At 31.9% G+C, this 14,145-nt stretch overlaps 2 protein-coding genes across 2 annotated transcripts; one reads left to right on the top strand and one right to left on the bottom strand.

Annotated features, from left to right (window-relative positions):
• Positions 1 to 74: 74 nt before the first annotated feature.
• Positions 75 to 6,261, bottom strand: LOC129916586 (uncharacterized). Its single transcript, XM_055996608.1, has 5 exons — positions 6,024 to 6,261; positions 2,744 to 2,938; positions 2,518 to 2,686; positions 1,855 to 2,459; positions 75 to 1,791 (listed from the first exon to the last, which is right to left on the bottom strand). The coding sequence occupies exons 1-5, from the start codon at positions 6,089 to 6,091 to the stop codon at positions 141 to 143; spliced, it is 2,688 nt and encodes an 895-aa protein (XP_055852583.1). The 5' UTR covers positions 6,092 to 6,261; the 3' UTR covers positions 75 to 140.
• Positions 6,262 to 9,055: 2,794 nt separating this feature from the next.
• On the top strand, positions 9,056 to 13,356 carry LOC129916585 (guanylate kinase-associated protein mars-like). The gene is made up of 3 exons (XM_055996607.1): positions 9,056 to 9,151; positions 9,207 to 10,675; positions 11,909 to 13,356. Exons 2-3 carry the CDS (start codon positions 9,214 to 9,216, stop codon positions 13,180 to 13,182), a joined length of 2,736 nt encoding a protein of 911 aa, XP_055852582.1. The 5' UTR covers positions 9,056 to 9,151; positions 9,207 to 9,213; the 3' UTR covers positions 13,183 to 13,356.
• The last annotated feature ends 789 nt before the right edge of the window (positions 13,357 to 14,145 follow it).

Here is a 14,145-nt window from a genome sequence, read left to right on the forward strand (position 1 = left end):
TATGTGAAAAATTAATAACATATTTATGTAGCTCAAATCAAATTAAAACAACTTTTGTTTGATTTTTAGTTTTATTTTAATTTTGAAAAAATATATATGTACATGGTAGATATTTCAATAAACAAACTTAAAAAGGTTAATTACAACGACACATTGTTGGTAACAGGAATAAATGTATTATTCCTTCTCGATGTTATATAATAATTTCTTGTTTTCAAATAAAATTCAATAATTATTTTGGCCATAGCTACAAAATGACCTGAATTTCTAACATGTCCATCAAAAATTGTCTTTCCTATTAATTCGTTTAAAGAATTGATAACTATTCGATTATAAATATTTTGTGTGGAAATTTGTTCTTGTTTATGAAAAATCCTTGATTGAATTCTCAATTGTGTTTCAGCTATAGAACAAATGCATATCACGTCTCTTGATGGTAACTTTCGGTACCCCTTCTTCGCGTAGGCATTAAATGTATTAAAGGATTTAATAGTAAACAAATATTTTTTGCATCTGGTACAACTTAATAATTTTTCAAGTTTGAAAATTACAAACCTGGCAATATTTTCGACAACATGGCAGGTAAATTCATTTAAAATATCGGCTTCCATAAAATAATCATGATCATTTAGAAAAGTTTCATTTTCTTCTTGACTTGTATCGACTATATAATGCAACATATTTTGATGAGAACCTTCAAATTTTTTAGATTCAAAAGGGTTTGAAAAACTTAAATTAAGAAACTGAACGTTATCCAATGAAAAACTATCTCCAATGCTAGCTTGTCTAATCTTGCATCTTAAGATGTGTTTTTTATAAACCAATTTGAATTGTCTTACAGTTGGGTTATAGCAACCAACTTGAGAACGTATTGAGTCAAAAAATTGCTCAATTTGGTCTTTATTTAGTTTATAAAATACTAAACTATCCAAAAGCTTATTTTTGATAAATCTTTCATAGATAACTTTGATGTTTTTCAAGCAATTTATTAGTCCGATAAAGCCAAAACTGTTTGTTTGTTTAATAATTCGTATACCATCGATGGAAATGAGTTTACTCAAATAATCAATTTGATCAGTTGCGTATTTTAATACATTTTCAGTATTTTCATTGGAAGAAGCTTTTCCAAAGCTTTCACTTTTGCCATTTAGAAAATCAAGAATATTATATAAATTGTTTATAAAATAAGCTGTTGCCTCACTGTCACAAAATTGTGCCAACAACAAAACATCACGACAAAAATCAATTGCCTTTGCAACAGATTTACTCAAAACACAATCATCTAATTTAGTATTATCCAATATTTTAGCAAGCTCTTCATTATTATTTCTTTTTTGTATTTTTCTAAGCTCATCAATATAATGCCAGCTTATGAGTTGTCTATTTATGTCTTTGAATGAACCGCGTTTCGCAAAAGAAATCGTTATCAGTTGAATCATGAAACAAGGATCTGGTATAATACAGACTCTGTTCTCAGATGCATCCACTGTAAATGTATTATTATTGTCTGCATTAAGATCCTTCAAATTTGCACCTAGCAATTTAGCAATAAGAACGCTTTCGCCATCACCAAGCAAACTCAATCCCAATATTTCAGCTCCAGTCTTTAAAATACTTTCCATGCAGAGTTTAACCAAATTGGATTGTTGTGTTGCATCCAAGTAACGCATTGGAAAATAACCAATTGGAATTTTCCAATTTTGATTTACACAAACGACGAATAACACAAGAATGCGTGTTGATTCTATAGAGAAATCATCTCTATCATCGTTAAATGTATATCCTGGTGATCTACAAATGAAATAATATTTTATATTTATATAATTTAAAAATATGTATTTAAATCTTTGTTACTTTTCAATGATCATATCATCTAATACAAGATTCAAAATGACTTTTTTCGATTTATATGCTGCTTCTGTAACGGCTATTTTGATGACATCCAAAGCATCTTTAGCAAAACCAGAATTGTAGTCAGAACGTTGATACCATTCTGATATTGTATCGGATTCGGGCAAAAAACAATCAAAATTATCCCTCACGAAATCATATGCTTTTGGTGAGAGATAATTCAAATGGAGAGCACAAGATCTTAAGACTTGCTGGTACTCTTTTTCGAAGGTAGGACTTGCTTTTATTATATTTAACTTTGTTTGAAACAGTATTTTGTTTGTGCCTCTAATAGTTTGCAAAATATCCAAAGTTTCTTCATTTATTAAATTCTCTTTTTTCAAATTCGACATTATCTCATTGAGAGAGGCGATTTTTTTCAGTTTCTTTTTTACTTTTTTATTTTCCACGTTGTTGGTTTGTTCTTTCATTTTGACTCTTTTGGAACTTATTTGTCTTACGGGTATCCCTTGTTTATTCTTCTTAACTAGAGGTACAAGTAAGTTGGAAGAGGAGGGAATGTCGTCATCAGATGAGTGTAGAGGTCTTTTTTGCGGTTTTGTATTATCCTATACAAAAAAACAATCGATTTACAAGATGACATTAAACTGATAATAATAAATTTACAATCCATTCTATCATAGGTGGTTCTTGCATAGGAACTTCTTCTATAACATTTGTTCGTGGAGGTGGTAAAGATACTTCTTCCACTCCTTCTACAAAAACAATTTCATTGAATTGAGGATCATCATCCGTATCATCATCATCAAAACCGTTGCTGGGTATCATCAATTCGCTAGAATTCAAAATAAATTTAATCAAACACAATTAGAAAATGGGGTTTAAGACTTACTCAGGTTTTTCATAATTCTCTAACAAAAATGGCAACGCAGAAGGAAATAGTCTTTTTTTAGGATTTTTTGAACCTTCTATAAAATCACTCTTGTGGAAGTGATTTGAACAAACAACAGAATTAGGCGTAATTTGCTTTCGGTCCAATTTAAGAATATCTATCCATTTTTCTTTCCTCCACAGAGATGTCGGCAGTCTGGAAATTTAATTTATTATATAATTAATTGATCAACAGTTAGAAGTCATGTGCTGGAGCAAAAGAAAAGGAATTATTTTGACGAACCAGTTCTTAAAGTATTTCAATTATCTACGAGAAGAGAACTTCTAATGTGATGAAAGAATAGCCTCGGAGCATGTAAGATAGAGTAGATAGTTTAAAGATGAATGTAGAAGCAGTATCATATCTGTACGCCACGCAACTAGTAGCCAAACGGTTTCTATTTCAGGTTTTTTGTTTTTAAAATATTGTTTCTTAAAAGTACTTTTTTGAAAATGCAAAACCAAAAATCTGCTTAATGACCTGACCAATATCAAAGCGCCAATCGCTTTTTTACTTGCGATATAGGTACTACATAAAAACTTATGCATTCGTAAAAAAAAATGAGGTAACAATTTTCCATGATATTACGATGATAGAGAATGTGAAAAAAGTGGGGCCTCGAAAGTCCGTCTGTCAGGATTTCTGTCGGTCTTTATAAAGAGCTACAACCTTAAACGGATGCGTTGATCCACTTCAAAATTGGTATGTAGCAGCTTTTGGACACTGTATGGACAGGTTTTTGGAATTTTTTTTTTTTGTCCAAAAATAACGGTACATGTCATATATAGCGATTTTAGTAAAGTTAAAATGTCTCGAAAACGACCACAACGAATTTGTTAAAAAAAATTCAAATGTAAGTTTCAAGATATAAAGTTTCAAATGAAAATTTTTTTTTCGAAAATCATTATTAACGGTAATTATAGAACCGTTTTTTCCGAAACTACTTATTTGATTTCAAGGAAATTTTTGTACAAAAAATGTATATGATTTTAATATAAGCCAAAAATAAAATTTTGAAAAAATTGAATTTCGGATTTAAAAAAAAAATTGAAAACTTACATTGAATTTTTTTGAAAATTTGGTTTTATCCCTTCAAGAAAACGAGTCCGACCTCGACTACGAAACGGGTCCCACGGTGCACCGCGCCGCACAGTGGGACGACCCATAGCAATAAATAAAAAAGTCATCTATTTTAGCGGTACTTTTGAGTGATTGGTAGGACATCTTAAATATGTACTTAGTCTATATGCGTTAAAATTATTTGGAATTGTAAACTCGTGCAAAAGTTACAGAGCGGCAAACAGTGACTAGTGGAAATTTTTCGTAGACAGTGTTTTTTTTTTATTATAATTTAAATTTATTGCTAATCTTATTGTGCGCATAACTATAATAATTATGCCACGGATATTAATATTGATAAAGGTATAATAAATCATATTTTGATATTAAAAATTGTGTTTACTTCGTGGTTTATTTAATATGAAGTCTGAAGTGCATGAATTTTTTATTAAATGTGAATTTCGGATTTAAAAATCGCTAAAATTTTCATATTGATATTTTTCTTGTTTTGTGATGCTCTATATATATATTAACTAAATCATGAAAAGAAGTTTTGCGCAAATTTGCTCTTTTTTAATTATTGACGTTTTTGTAGGCTTTACTCCAACAATCAAAAATTGTGATCTTTTAAAAACGTGGATTGAAAGTAAGAAATCCGTAAAAATAATGAGTTTGAAGTTTATTAAGCAATCCAATTTGCAACTAAAATCAAAATAAAGCTTAAGAAACATTTAAAAAAATCAGAAAAATAAAAGTTGAACTCCAAAAAAAAAATTCGCTGCTCAGCTCTTTTATTTCCATAGCAGGTGTGGGGAGAGGGCATTTATAGCGGGTTGCTGCATGTACTTTTGAGTTTATAATAAAGATATTAAATGTAATAAGTGATAACAGGCAACATAATTAGTTTCCAATCATTAAAACAAGAGATATTAATTTCGCCGTTTTTCCCATACACTCGTCCCACTGTGCGCCGTGGCGGCTCAAATTAGTATGGAAATTATAATCACCGCGAAGCCGATTGCATATGGATTGGTATTTTTACCACTATTTCTCCTTCGACTTTGTGTTACACAAAAAGTTGCAAGTGTGTGAGTGCAACCCCCTTTTTCACATTTTGAGGTCGGAGTGTCTTTTCTGAGCTCGGTTTTCTTGCTTGAAGGGTAGGTGTTGAGTAATAATAGCTTCAAAATATCATTACAATTTTATTGTAATTTTTTTTTGAAAAAACTATTAATAAAAAATTAGCTTTTTAAAAAATGGCTCTAACAATCTTGAAAATATTAGGTTTGTTGTGAGCTCTAGGGCACTCTGGGTCGCTTCGAATTCGTCGTCAAGCGTTTTTTGTAGCTCCTTTTTCAACTAAAGTTATTTCCTATGTGTTCGTTGTTTGCTCTGAACGTCATTTAAGAAAAGAGAAATTCATGAATGAAATAAGAAACTAAATAAAGTAAAAAATGTCAAAACAGAAATCAGCTGATGAAACGAAAACTCTGAGGTGTTCGATGTAAAATGAAAACCCGAGAAACTCTGATTTTGTTGACAGTTGATTGACATGACTCAGAGTGCCCTGGAGCGGGGAACAACGAACAGACCTATTTCTTCTAAAAATGCGCCTTAATAAAAGAAGTGAAATTGCTTACTTGTGTTGGAATAATTTCTACTTCGTGACCTTTTTTTTAAATATTAGATCTAAAGCGCGCTTAGGATTAATACTCAATTCGATTTAGGATGTTGTTTTATTTCCTTTCTAAATTTTGTATTCTTAAGCAAAATTGGTGTTTCCATTCGAGAAACAAGTAGCTTACAAGAAAAAATTCAGATAGAGAAAGATAATTGCTTTTTTTATACCACATCAAATCAAAGCATATGGCTTGCTACGTTTATAAAATACAAATAAAATACAAAAACCCAGTTTATTATTTTAAGCTTATTAAAAATCAACACCAAACACAATGGGCCCCAAAATGTTGCAGCCGCCTTACCATCACCAAACAAGAACTAGTCCACCCCTGCAAATATCGAATCTCAAATTTGACAGCTAGACATCTATACAATCAAATGTCTGAAGAAAAGAATACTTTTTTTCTTTTGGGAAATTTAAATATTCGTTTTACCATTGTATAAATAATACATAAAATATTATAAAAAGTACATTTGCTGTAAATAAACAGTAACTAATCACCTGTGAAATGTAAGAATGTCAGAATGACCATAATATGAACTTTTGCATGAATTTACGCAGCAATACATTTCTATTAGTTTTTATTGTTTTTATTATCAAGTTTATTTTAATTTTCCAGTTATTAAAGTTTGTTTTATTTTCGTATTGTTTCTTTAATTTGTTTCCAATAAGTTTTTAAATTTTGTTTATCAACTTTTCACTTGGTAATTTTGACGGCTCAATATCTAATTTTGAATGTCCATAAAATAAAATAAAAGATGCCGCACTACCATATACTATAAATTTGAGATTAATTAGATTTGTTCAAAAAGAAAAAAAGTTGAACAGAACCAGAACTGAACAACCACGATGTATGTTCGTAATAATCATGGTAGTGGTTGTCAAGTCAGTAAAGAGAACTGTCAGATGAAAGATGACACCATTTTGCAAAATTTGCACCGATACCGCTCCAATTATGTAGTTGTAAAAATTTTGATTTTGTCGCTCACTGTTTTTATCATAAAACTTTATGTTTTAATACACTGCCGCTCATCTGAATTGGTTCAATTTTTACATCCCTATTCTGAAAACATGTGGAGTAGCCATAATGAACATACGCGCCCATAGCCTTCTGTCACAATTTACATATTTATTTTCCATAATTTTTGTAAAAAAAATGCGTTGAATAAAGCCTTAACTTCAATGACCTAAAAAGTGAGAAAGTGGAAAATTTACAAAAGTAAAAATTTGTTTTTGGAAAAAACTACAAAAATTATTTTTTAAACGGAAAAATAAACTTTCTGCTGTTAAAGAAACTTAAACGAAAAAAGCTTGTTTTCGGAAAAGCCTGCTTAATGAATTTATAGAAGCTTTACAGAAATTACCAAGTTTAGTATTTGATTTTTGGTTTTGATATTGAATAATCTAGCTGGGACACTTTTTGGTTTTGACATTGAATTATTTAGCTCGGACATTTTTTGTTTTGACATTTCTGCTATTTGAACTGATTAAGGTTTGACTTCATTGGGCTTTTAAGCAATCTGTCTTTGTCTTTTTCCTTTCTATCATAACTGTTTATTAAAGAAGTACAAGAAAAAACCAACCAATCAAATCATATCAATTCTGAGGAAAACATACGCCACTCTTTTCCTCAGAATTGAAATGTCAAAAGTTTTTTTTCTGTTTTTTTTTTTTTCTTCGACATCGACGTTTGGCTTAAAAGCCCAATTAATGCCTGTGCCCATGTTCTGTAACTTGTATCACTGGCGATAAAATATTTGAATGACTTGAAAATCCATTTTATTTCATCGAAATAAAAGAAATTTCGTTCAAAATCATAATTTCTTAATTCATAAACTCTGAATTTGAAAGAAATTTTGCTTTAAGCCTGGTACGCTGCTCGCGCTAAATTTTAGCTCCCATACAAATTATCGAAAATTTTTAGCCGAGATAAAATGGATCCCATACAAGTTATCGATAACTTGTATGGGAATTTTATCTCAGCTAAAATTTAGCGCGAGCAGCGTACCAGGCTTTATGTCAGAAAATGGATTTTAGAGACGTTGAAACACACTTATATCGCCAGTGATAAAGTTACAGAACAGGGGTCCTGCTGGGCTACACAGTGTTGTGCCCAATCACGTTCCAATTCACATTTTATAGGAACAAACGTCAAAAAGAGGAAAATCCTCACCCCTCTTGCCAACAACCTGACTGGTTAGGCGATTGAAAAATCACCGTGTAGGCCGGCCGAATCTCAAAGCTTCATTAAAGCTTCGTTTAAGCTTCTTATAGAGGGTCAAACTTACATAACGTTCTCCTTTTTCCATGGCCAACAAACTTACTAAAGTTTAAAGGAAGCTGAAATGTAGCTTTTTTAATACCTTAATCGAAGCTGAAATGTTGGGATATGCTTAACCAAAGTTAACGAAGCGCGCATCCCAACTAACATTTCAGCTTCGGTTAAGGTATTAAAAAAGCTACATTTCAGCTTCTTTTAGACTTTAGTAAGGTTGTTGGACATGGAAAAAGGAGAACGTTATACAAGTTTGACCCTCTATAAGAAGTTTAAACGAAGCTTTACCGAAGCTCTACCGAAGCTTTGAGATTTGACATATAGCTTCGGAAGAGCTTGTATAGCTCTTTAATACATGTCTTATCGAAATTAAAAAAACAACTACAAAAACAAAAAAGAATTCTTTTTTAACTGGTTTTTATTTTATTTTAAATCATGAATTTTATCTTTTGACCTGAAATTATATATATTATTCCATTAGTTTTAAGTATATCTATTGATAATAATTTTAAAAGTATATAATTTTTTTTACCGCACCCAGGAATCGAACTTCGTACCTACTTGGTGGCAGTCCGCCACTCAACTCACTCGGCCATCCTAGTATATTCATTAATGAAATCAAAAACTTAATCAGTTCAAATAGCAGAAATGTCAAAAAAATGTCTCAGCTAAATTATTCAATGTCAAAACCAAAAAGTGTCCGAGCTAGATTATTCAATATCAAAACCAAAAATCAAATACTAAACTTGGTAATTTCTGTTAAGCTCCTATAAACTCACTAAACAGGCTTTTCCGAAAACAAACTTTTTTCGTTTAAGTTTCTTTAACAGTATTTAAACAACTTATTAAAAGTTGTTAAACAAGTTCGAACTTCTATAAGCAATTAAATTCTGAAGCAAGCTGAATACAAGCTGTATAAAAAGTAGTACCTGTGAAATCTCAATTTATAGAAGCTGTTGTGCTAGTTGGGATATGCGCATTATGGCTATCCCTTAAGAATTGTGTATGTTCGACAACTCACTCATGCCATTTTGACATAAGCCCATATGCGCGCATATGCCTATTATAGTTGGGCCTTTATTTGGGCTCTAGTGAAAACAGGCAACATGACTCAAATTACCAAGCTTCAAAATTTCAATTTTATTTTATGAAAAAACGCTGAATGCATTCATTTGCCATGTGTTCCACCTCAAAATCCCACCATAAATTCATTTATAGAAAAAGAAATATATACTTATCTCTTTCTTGCAAAGGTATACACACATTCCTATACATTCACAAGCATCATTTCAAATTTAAAAATTTCAAACAAACATCAAACAGGCTCAAGAATTTTATTTTATTTTAATTTTCTGTAAGAAATTTGTTTTAATTTTTTCTTTTTTTAATTAAAAGTATTTTTAATCTAGCTACATTATGGATCATCTTCGTGCCTTGTATAAAAATAATACATTTTTGAGTCCAAAAGACTCAAAACGTAAAGAAGCTCATCAAATTCGTGCCTTCAAACGAAGTGAATTGTACACTTCAACACGAAATATTTCACCCAGCCCAAATTCCAGTCATAAATTAGATCAACCATCAACACAAACCGCCTCTCAAAATATTAATAATAATTCTCCACGTTCACAGACGCCACAGACAACAGATCCAAAACAAACTCGCCGAAAGGCCCATTTAACAAGATATCTCGCTTGGAAAGCTGAAAAAGCTGCTAAGACACAATCCAAAGAAAATTCCCAACGACCTCCATTTATAACAAATCCAAGAAATGGCGCTACTACTACGCTTGCCATAAAAAAGCCTACTTTTGGTTCAACAAACCACATCTTTCGACCACCAGCTACAATTCAAAATCTAGAATTCAAAGAAATTAATTCGAATAGTGTGCGTTTGGTAAATGGAAACCGGGAGGAAATTTACAATTTTGTTGCAACACCAAAAAAGAAAATCAACAAACCGCCTTTGAGTAAGCTGACAACTAAAAATAATGGTCCTTTATTACATCCAACCGCAAAGCCTTCTTTCCCATCCCTTCCTCATCCAAGCACAAAGCCTTTAGTAACAAAAGTGGCAACCAGCTCTTTAAAAGGATCATCCAATCCTCCTCCAATGCAACCAACCCCAAAGCCTACAAAAGTTCTAACTGGGACTTTAAAAGCATCATCCTTTCCTCCTCCATTAGATCCAATCAAAAAGCCTTTAGTAAGAAAAGTTCCAACTGGCTCATTAAAGGAATCAACCCAAACAAAGACTCCTTTAAACAAAGTGACAACTGGAGGAAATGTCCAAGTTGGTCCCCCAACTAAACTTAAATCGACTCCAGCTACAAGAGTCGTTGCTAGTTCCTCTTCCAAACTATCAAACCAACCGCCTTTAATTAAAACCGCTTCTAAATCTGATGAACAAGTTGGTGGTCCTTCAAAAACTACCAAATCCGGTGTTGCCTTGCACTCAAATACAAAAAACAATTTAAAGTCTCAAAATGCAACTAAAAAAGAAGTAGCTGCTTTTGCCAAGCCAAAAACAATTGTGCCTGGAGTTAAGCGGCCAACTTTCAAAGCCCCTAAAAAGAACACAACCATTTCGAATGCTTTCAAGGCTGTCAATGGCGGTAAAAGAATTTTGAAAGAGAGCAATGTTTTAGAAACACCAACAGATCCGAATGCAAAGCATTCCTTCCTCAACATGGTTACATCGACAAAGAGAAAGTCATTCTCATCCAAGGAACCGAGTGCCAATTCGATTCTTGTTGAAATGGAAAACTTGGTCAGTCCAATAGACGATTCAACAACAACAACAAATCCAGCAGATGATAAGAAATTTAATTTCATTCGTTATTCATTCGTTCAATCGGAGGATGCAGCTAAATCTGAAGGTATAATTACATATTTAAGTTTTTATTTTTTTTTATTCTTTTCAACACATCCACGAATCTTAATTTAACATAGATAAATTAAAAAAAAAAAACTTATCATTTTTGCTACTACATGTTGTCTGCTAAAAAGTCAGGGAACACTATTGAATAGCCAGTTGTAAGAACAGAATAAGTCCGAAATTAACATTCTAAGTTGGAAAAAAACAAAACAAAATTATTTTGGTTGTCGAAGTTATAGGGGTTGAAAAATTTTATAAGTTTGAAGAAAAGAATAAATCCAGAATTTCAGGCCATTGAATATGTCTTAACTAAGACGTTCACGGGTTTTGATTGCAGAAACCGTTGAATGGGTTATAAGAGAAGATAAAACCGCAGAGTGCTATTAAATGAAAGGCTGGAAAAGTCCCCTTTTTGTTTGGTTTTTTGTTTTTTTTTTTCAATATATCTCGTAAACAAAGCATAATTTTGATAGGTATATTGATTTTAAAACTTGTTGCAGAGAATCAAATTTAATATCTGAAAAATGTTTTTTTTTTTTATTAAAAAATAAATCCATATCAAAACAGTTAAAAAAAACATCAAAAAAAAAGTCAAGAAAAACGATTTTTTGAGTTTTTTTTTGCTTTTTTAACTGAATCGTTTTTTTCGGGCTGAGATAGTTATATGCATTGCTCTTAATAAAAAAAAAATATAATTTAACCTTCAAAATGCTGGGCTGAAAAAGTTTTTTCATTGAAAATTAACCGAAGAATGACCATTCGAACCTATCTTTATTTTCCCATTTTTTGATTTACTCAAGTAAAATACAAACCGCAATGTTTTACTATTTTCGTATGTGGTCTAGCCTATAATGTACAACGTCTGTTGGCTTCACAGTCTATGACAATTAGCAAAGATTTAGTTGCTGCATCCTACTCAGATTCGAACTATCGACCATGGGAGACCCTCCTACGAAAACAAGTTATGCGATCGCATAGCTCTAAACTTTATAGTAGTAGTCAACGTAAGACCTTACGCCAAGTCAGAGCTTACGCACATAAAAAAGGTTCTAGGCCCATAACCCTGAACCCTGTTACATGGGTTTTCTTATGAAAAATAGGTAATTTGCTTATTATTTAGAGAAGTTTCTTTTTAAACATGACACAATTTTGCCCAAATAATTACATATTTAAAAAAAAAAATGAGCCTGCTGTATAATTAGTTTAATACAATTCTTTCTATTCTACTCAACAGAAGAAAAGCCTGATGAAGTAGTCCATGTAACTCCGGACAAATCTGCACAGCCACAACCGCCAACAACATATCTAAGTCCATATGTTTCAGTGTCAAGAGGAAAGGTTGGAATGAAAATTGAAAAAGAAAAACGAAACAGTCTATACATGCCGTTGGAAAAGTCTGTGACAGAGTCTGTTGCAGACGACACAACATCAACAACAGCGCGTCATACTCTGGCCACCGTTCATTACTATCGCAAGCAGTTGGCAGATGAAATTGCCCGTTTGAATGGCCAATGCGACACATGGCATCTATATAAAGAAGCCAATGCCCATCTTGTCGAAGATAGTGGATCAGATATGATCAATGTGACCATTGGTCAAACCAAATTACTAATAACAAAAAAGCTCAAACAGTTTGGTGACCTTATCGATCGTTGCGAACGTGGTGTTATGGGAAAGGTTGCATTGGGTAAAGGAGATGGAGCCAAACCAATTTTAACCGAAGATCTGGAAGGATTTTGGTCAATGGTAGGCCTGCAGATTGAAAATGTAGACAAACGCTTTGCAAATCTTCAACGGTGGAAAGAAAACGACTGGAAAGACCCCGATGAAGTACTTCCAAAATCATCATCATCAACAAACAAGAATGTCGGCAATGTGAAGAAAATAAAGAAACGTAAACCAACAACCACTGTTGCGCCAAATAGGGATTTGCAGAAAATTCTCAGAAATGCACAAGCCGCTTTCTTGCGCAAGAAAACAGCAAATGGTGGTGGCTGTGATGAAGATGTGATTCTAACGCCATCTAAAAGCCGTCAGGTATTGATTAGGGATCGTAGATCGCGATCAGCAGCGGCCACCGTTATAACAATTAATACACCAAAAGTAATTCGCAAGTCATCTGATTTAGATGAAACAACAACAACACCAACTGGAGTCATTTCAGATACAAAGATTTTGCCACATGTTAGTGGTTTTCGAAAAAGCATGAATCTTTTTAAGAGTGCTCTTCTCCAACAAACGGACAAAAAATCTCCTTTAAATTGTGTTTCTCCATTGCCCAGTGTTTCAAGAAAATCCATCTTAAAGACTCCCGGTTCTGCTGTACGTCGTCGGCCTAAGAGTGTCATATTTAATAGCCCAACATTTAAATTTACCGTAGAAGATAAAGCATCCCCAATAGAAGAGCAAAGTACATTCAATACACAAGAAGAAAATGAACGTATGTATTCATTGAGAAATAGGAAAATTAAATTAAGAAAATCGTCGGAAATTATTATCCCCAAATAAAAAAAAAATGGGTTAATTTTAATTATTTGAGCTTAAAAGCGTTTTTTGTTATTTATTTTAATTTGTATATACATACATGTTTGTTTTAGTCGTAGAAATCATTTTTATACTTAATACTTTCGTATTTAATATTTTAAATTTGGATTCATAATGTTGTAGTAAATAATAAATAAACAAAATAAATAAAACTGTTTGATTTGAACAAAAAAAGTTCATATTTTTAATTTTGATGGGAGTAGCACCCCCATTTATTTGGCTACAATTACTTAATTTAACTTAAAAATAACTAATGAGTATTTGGTTATTATATTATTGAGATATGCCTTCTGTATACTTTTATGTGATTATAAAGCCAAATGAATAGGTTATTCCTTCCTCAAAGCAAGATGATAGAGTGAATTGAGTAGAGGAGATGAAAGAGAATTTAAAAGCCTTTTTCATAACTGAAAACCAACTGTTTCTTTGAGGTCAAGTTGCTGAGTTATATGCATCCAAACATTTTTTTCTTATTTTCGGAAAGAGAGGGTGCTTTCATAATTGCATGGTTGCTTTGTTTACATGCGGTCATTTACGATCAGACTAATGTCAGAAAAACTATTTGCGCATGTATTTTACTTTGAATTTATGAACACTTTTTCTGATTTGCGTCATTTTGTCAAAATTTTTAAGTTGCAATTCAGTCTCTTCTCCAAAATTAACAATATATTATCTTAATTCCATCCTTTAAGAAAAAAAAACTTTTTTTTTTAAACATTTCTGTCAATATTTACAAATTTATTATATCCAAGAAATTCGCGGCTATTCTTGTTATTTTGACTTGAACTTTGAATTTCCAATTAATATTTTGACAGAATTGAGAAACAAAGAAAAGCTGTATCATCTTTTACGTCATGTTCCTTCTTTCTTTAAGTTTAAATTCATTGCGCATGAGAATTTTTCATTTGCACATTTGCGCTGCAAATA

The sequence above is a fragment of the Episyrphus balteatus genome, chromosome 3, assembly GCF_945859705.1.
Source record: "Episyrphus balteatus chromosome 3, idEpiBalt1.1, whole genome shotgun sequence".
In the NCBI taxonomy this organism is placed as follows: Eukaryota; Metazoa; Arthropoda; class Insecta; order Diptera; family Syrphidae; genus Episyrphus; species Episyrphus balteatus.

What these genes read in the sequence shown, in the direction of transcription:
- LOC129916586 (XM_055996608.1), bottom strand. Translation starts at nt 6,091, where the DNA reads ATGTATTGCTGCGTAAATTCATGCAAAAGTTCATATTATGGTCATTCT. An exon ending in GACATTCTTACATTTCACAG is followed by an intron (nt 2,939 to 6,023) that starts GTGATTAGTTAC and finishes TTAAATTTCCAG; the next exon opens with ACTGCCGACATCTCTGTGGA. An exon ending in GAGAATTATGAAAAACCTGA is followed by an intron (nt 2,687 to 2,743) that starts GTAAGTCTTAAA and finishes TTTGAATTCTAG; the next exon opens with CGAATTGATGATACCCAGCA.
- LOC129916585 (XM_055996607.1), top strand. Translation starts at nt 9,214, where the DNA reads ATGGATCATCTTCGTGCCTTGTATAAAAATAATACATTTTTGAGTCCA. An exon ending in GGATGCAGCTAAATCTGAAG is followed by an intron (nt 10,676 to 11,908) that starts GTATAATTACAT and finishes TCTACTCAACAG; the next exon opens with AAGAAAAGCCTGATGAAGTA.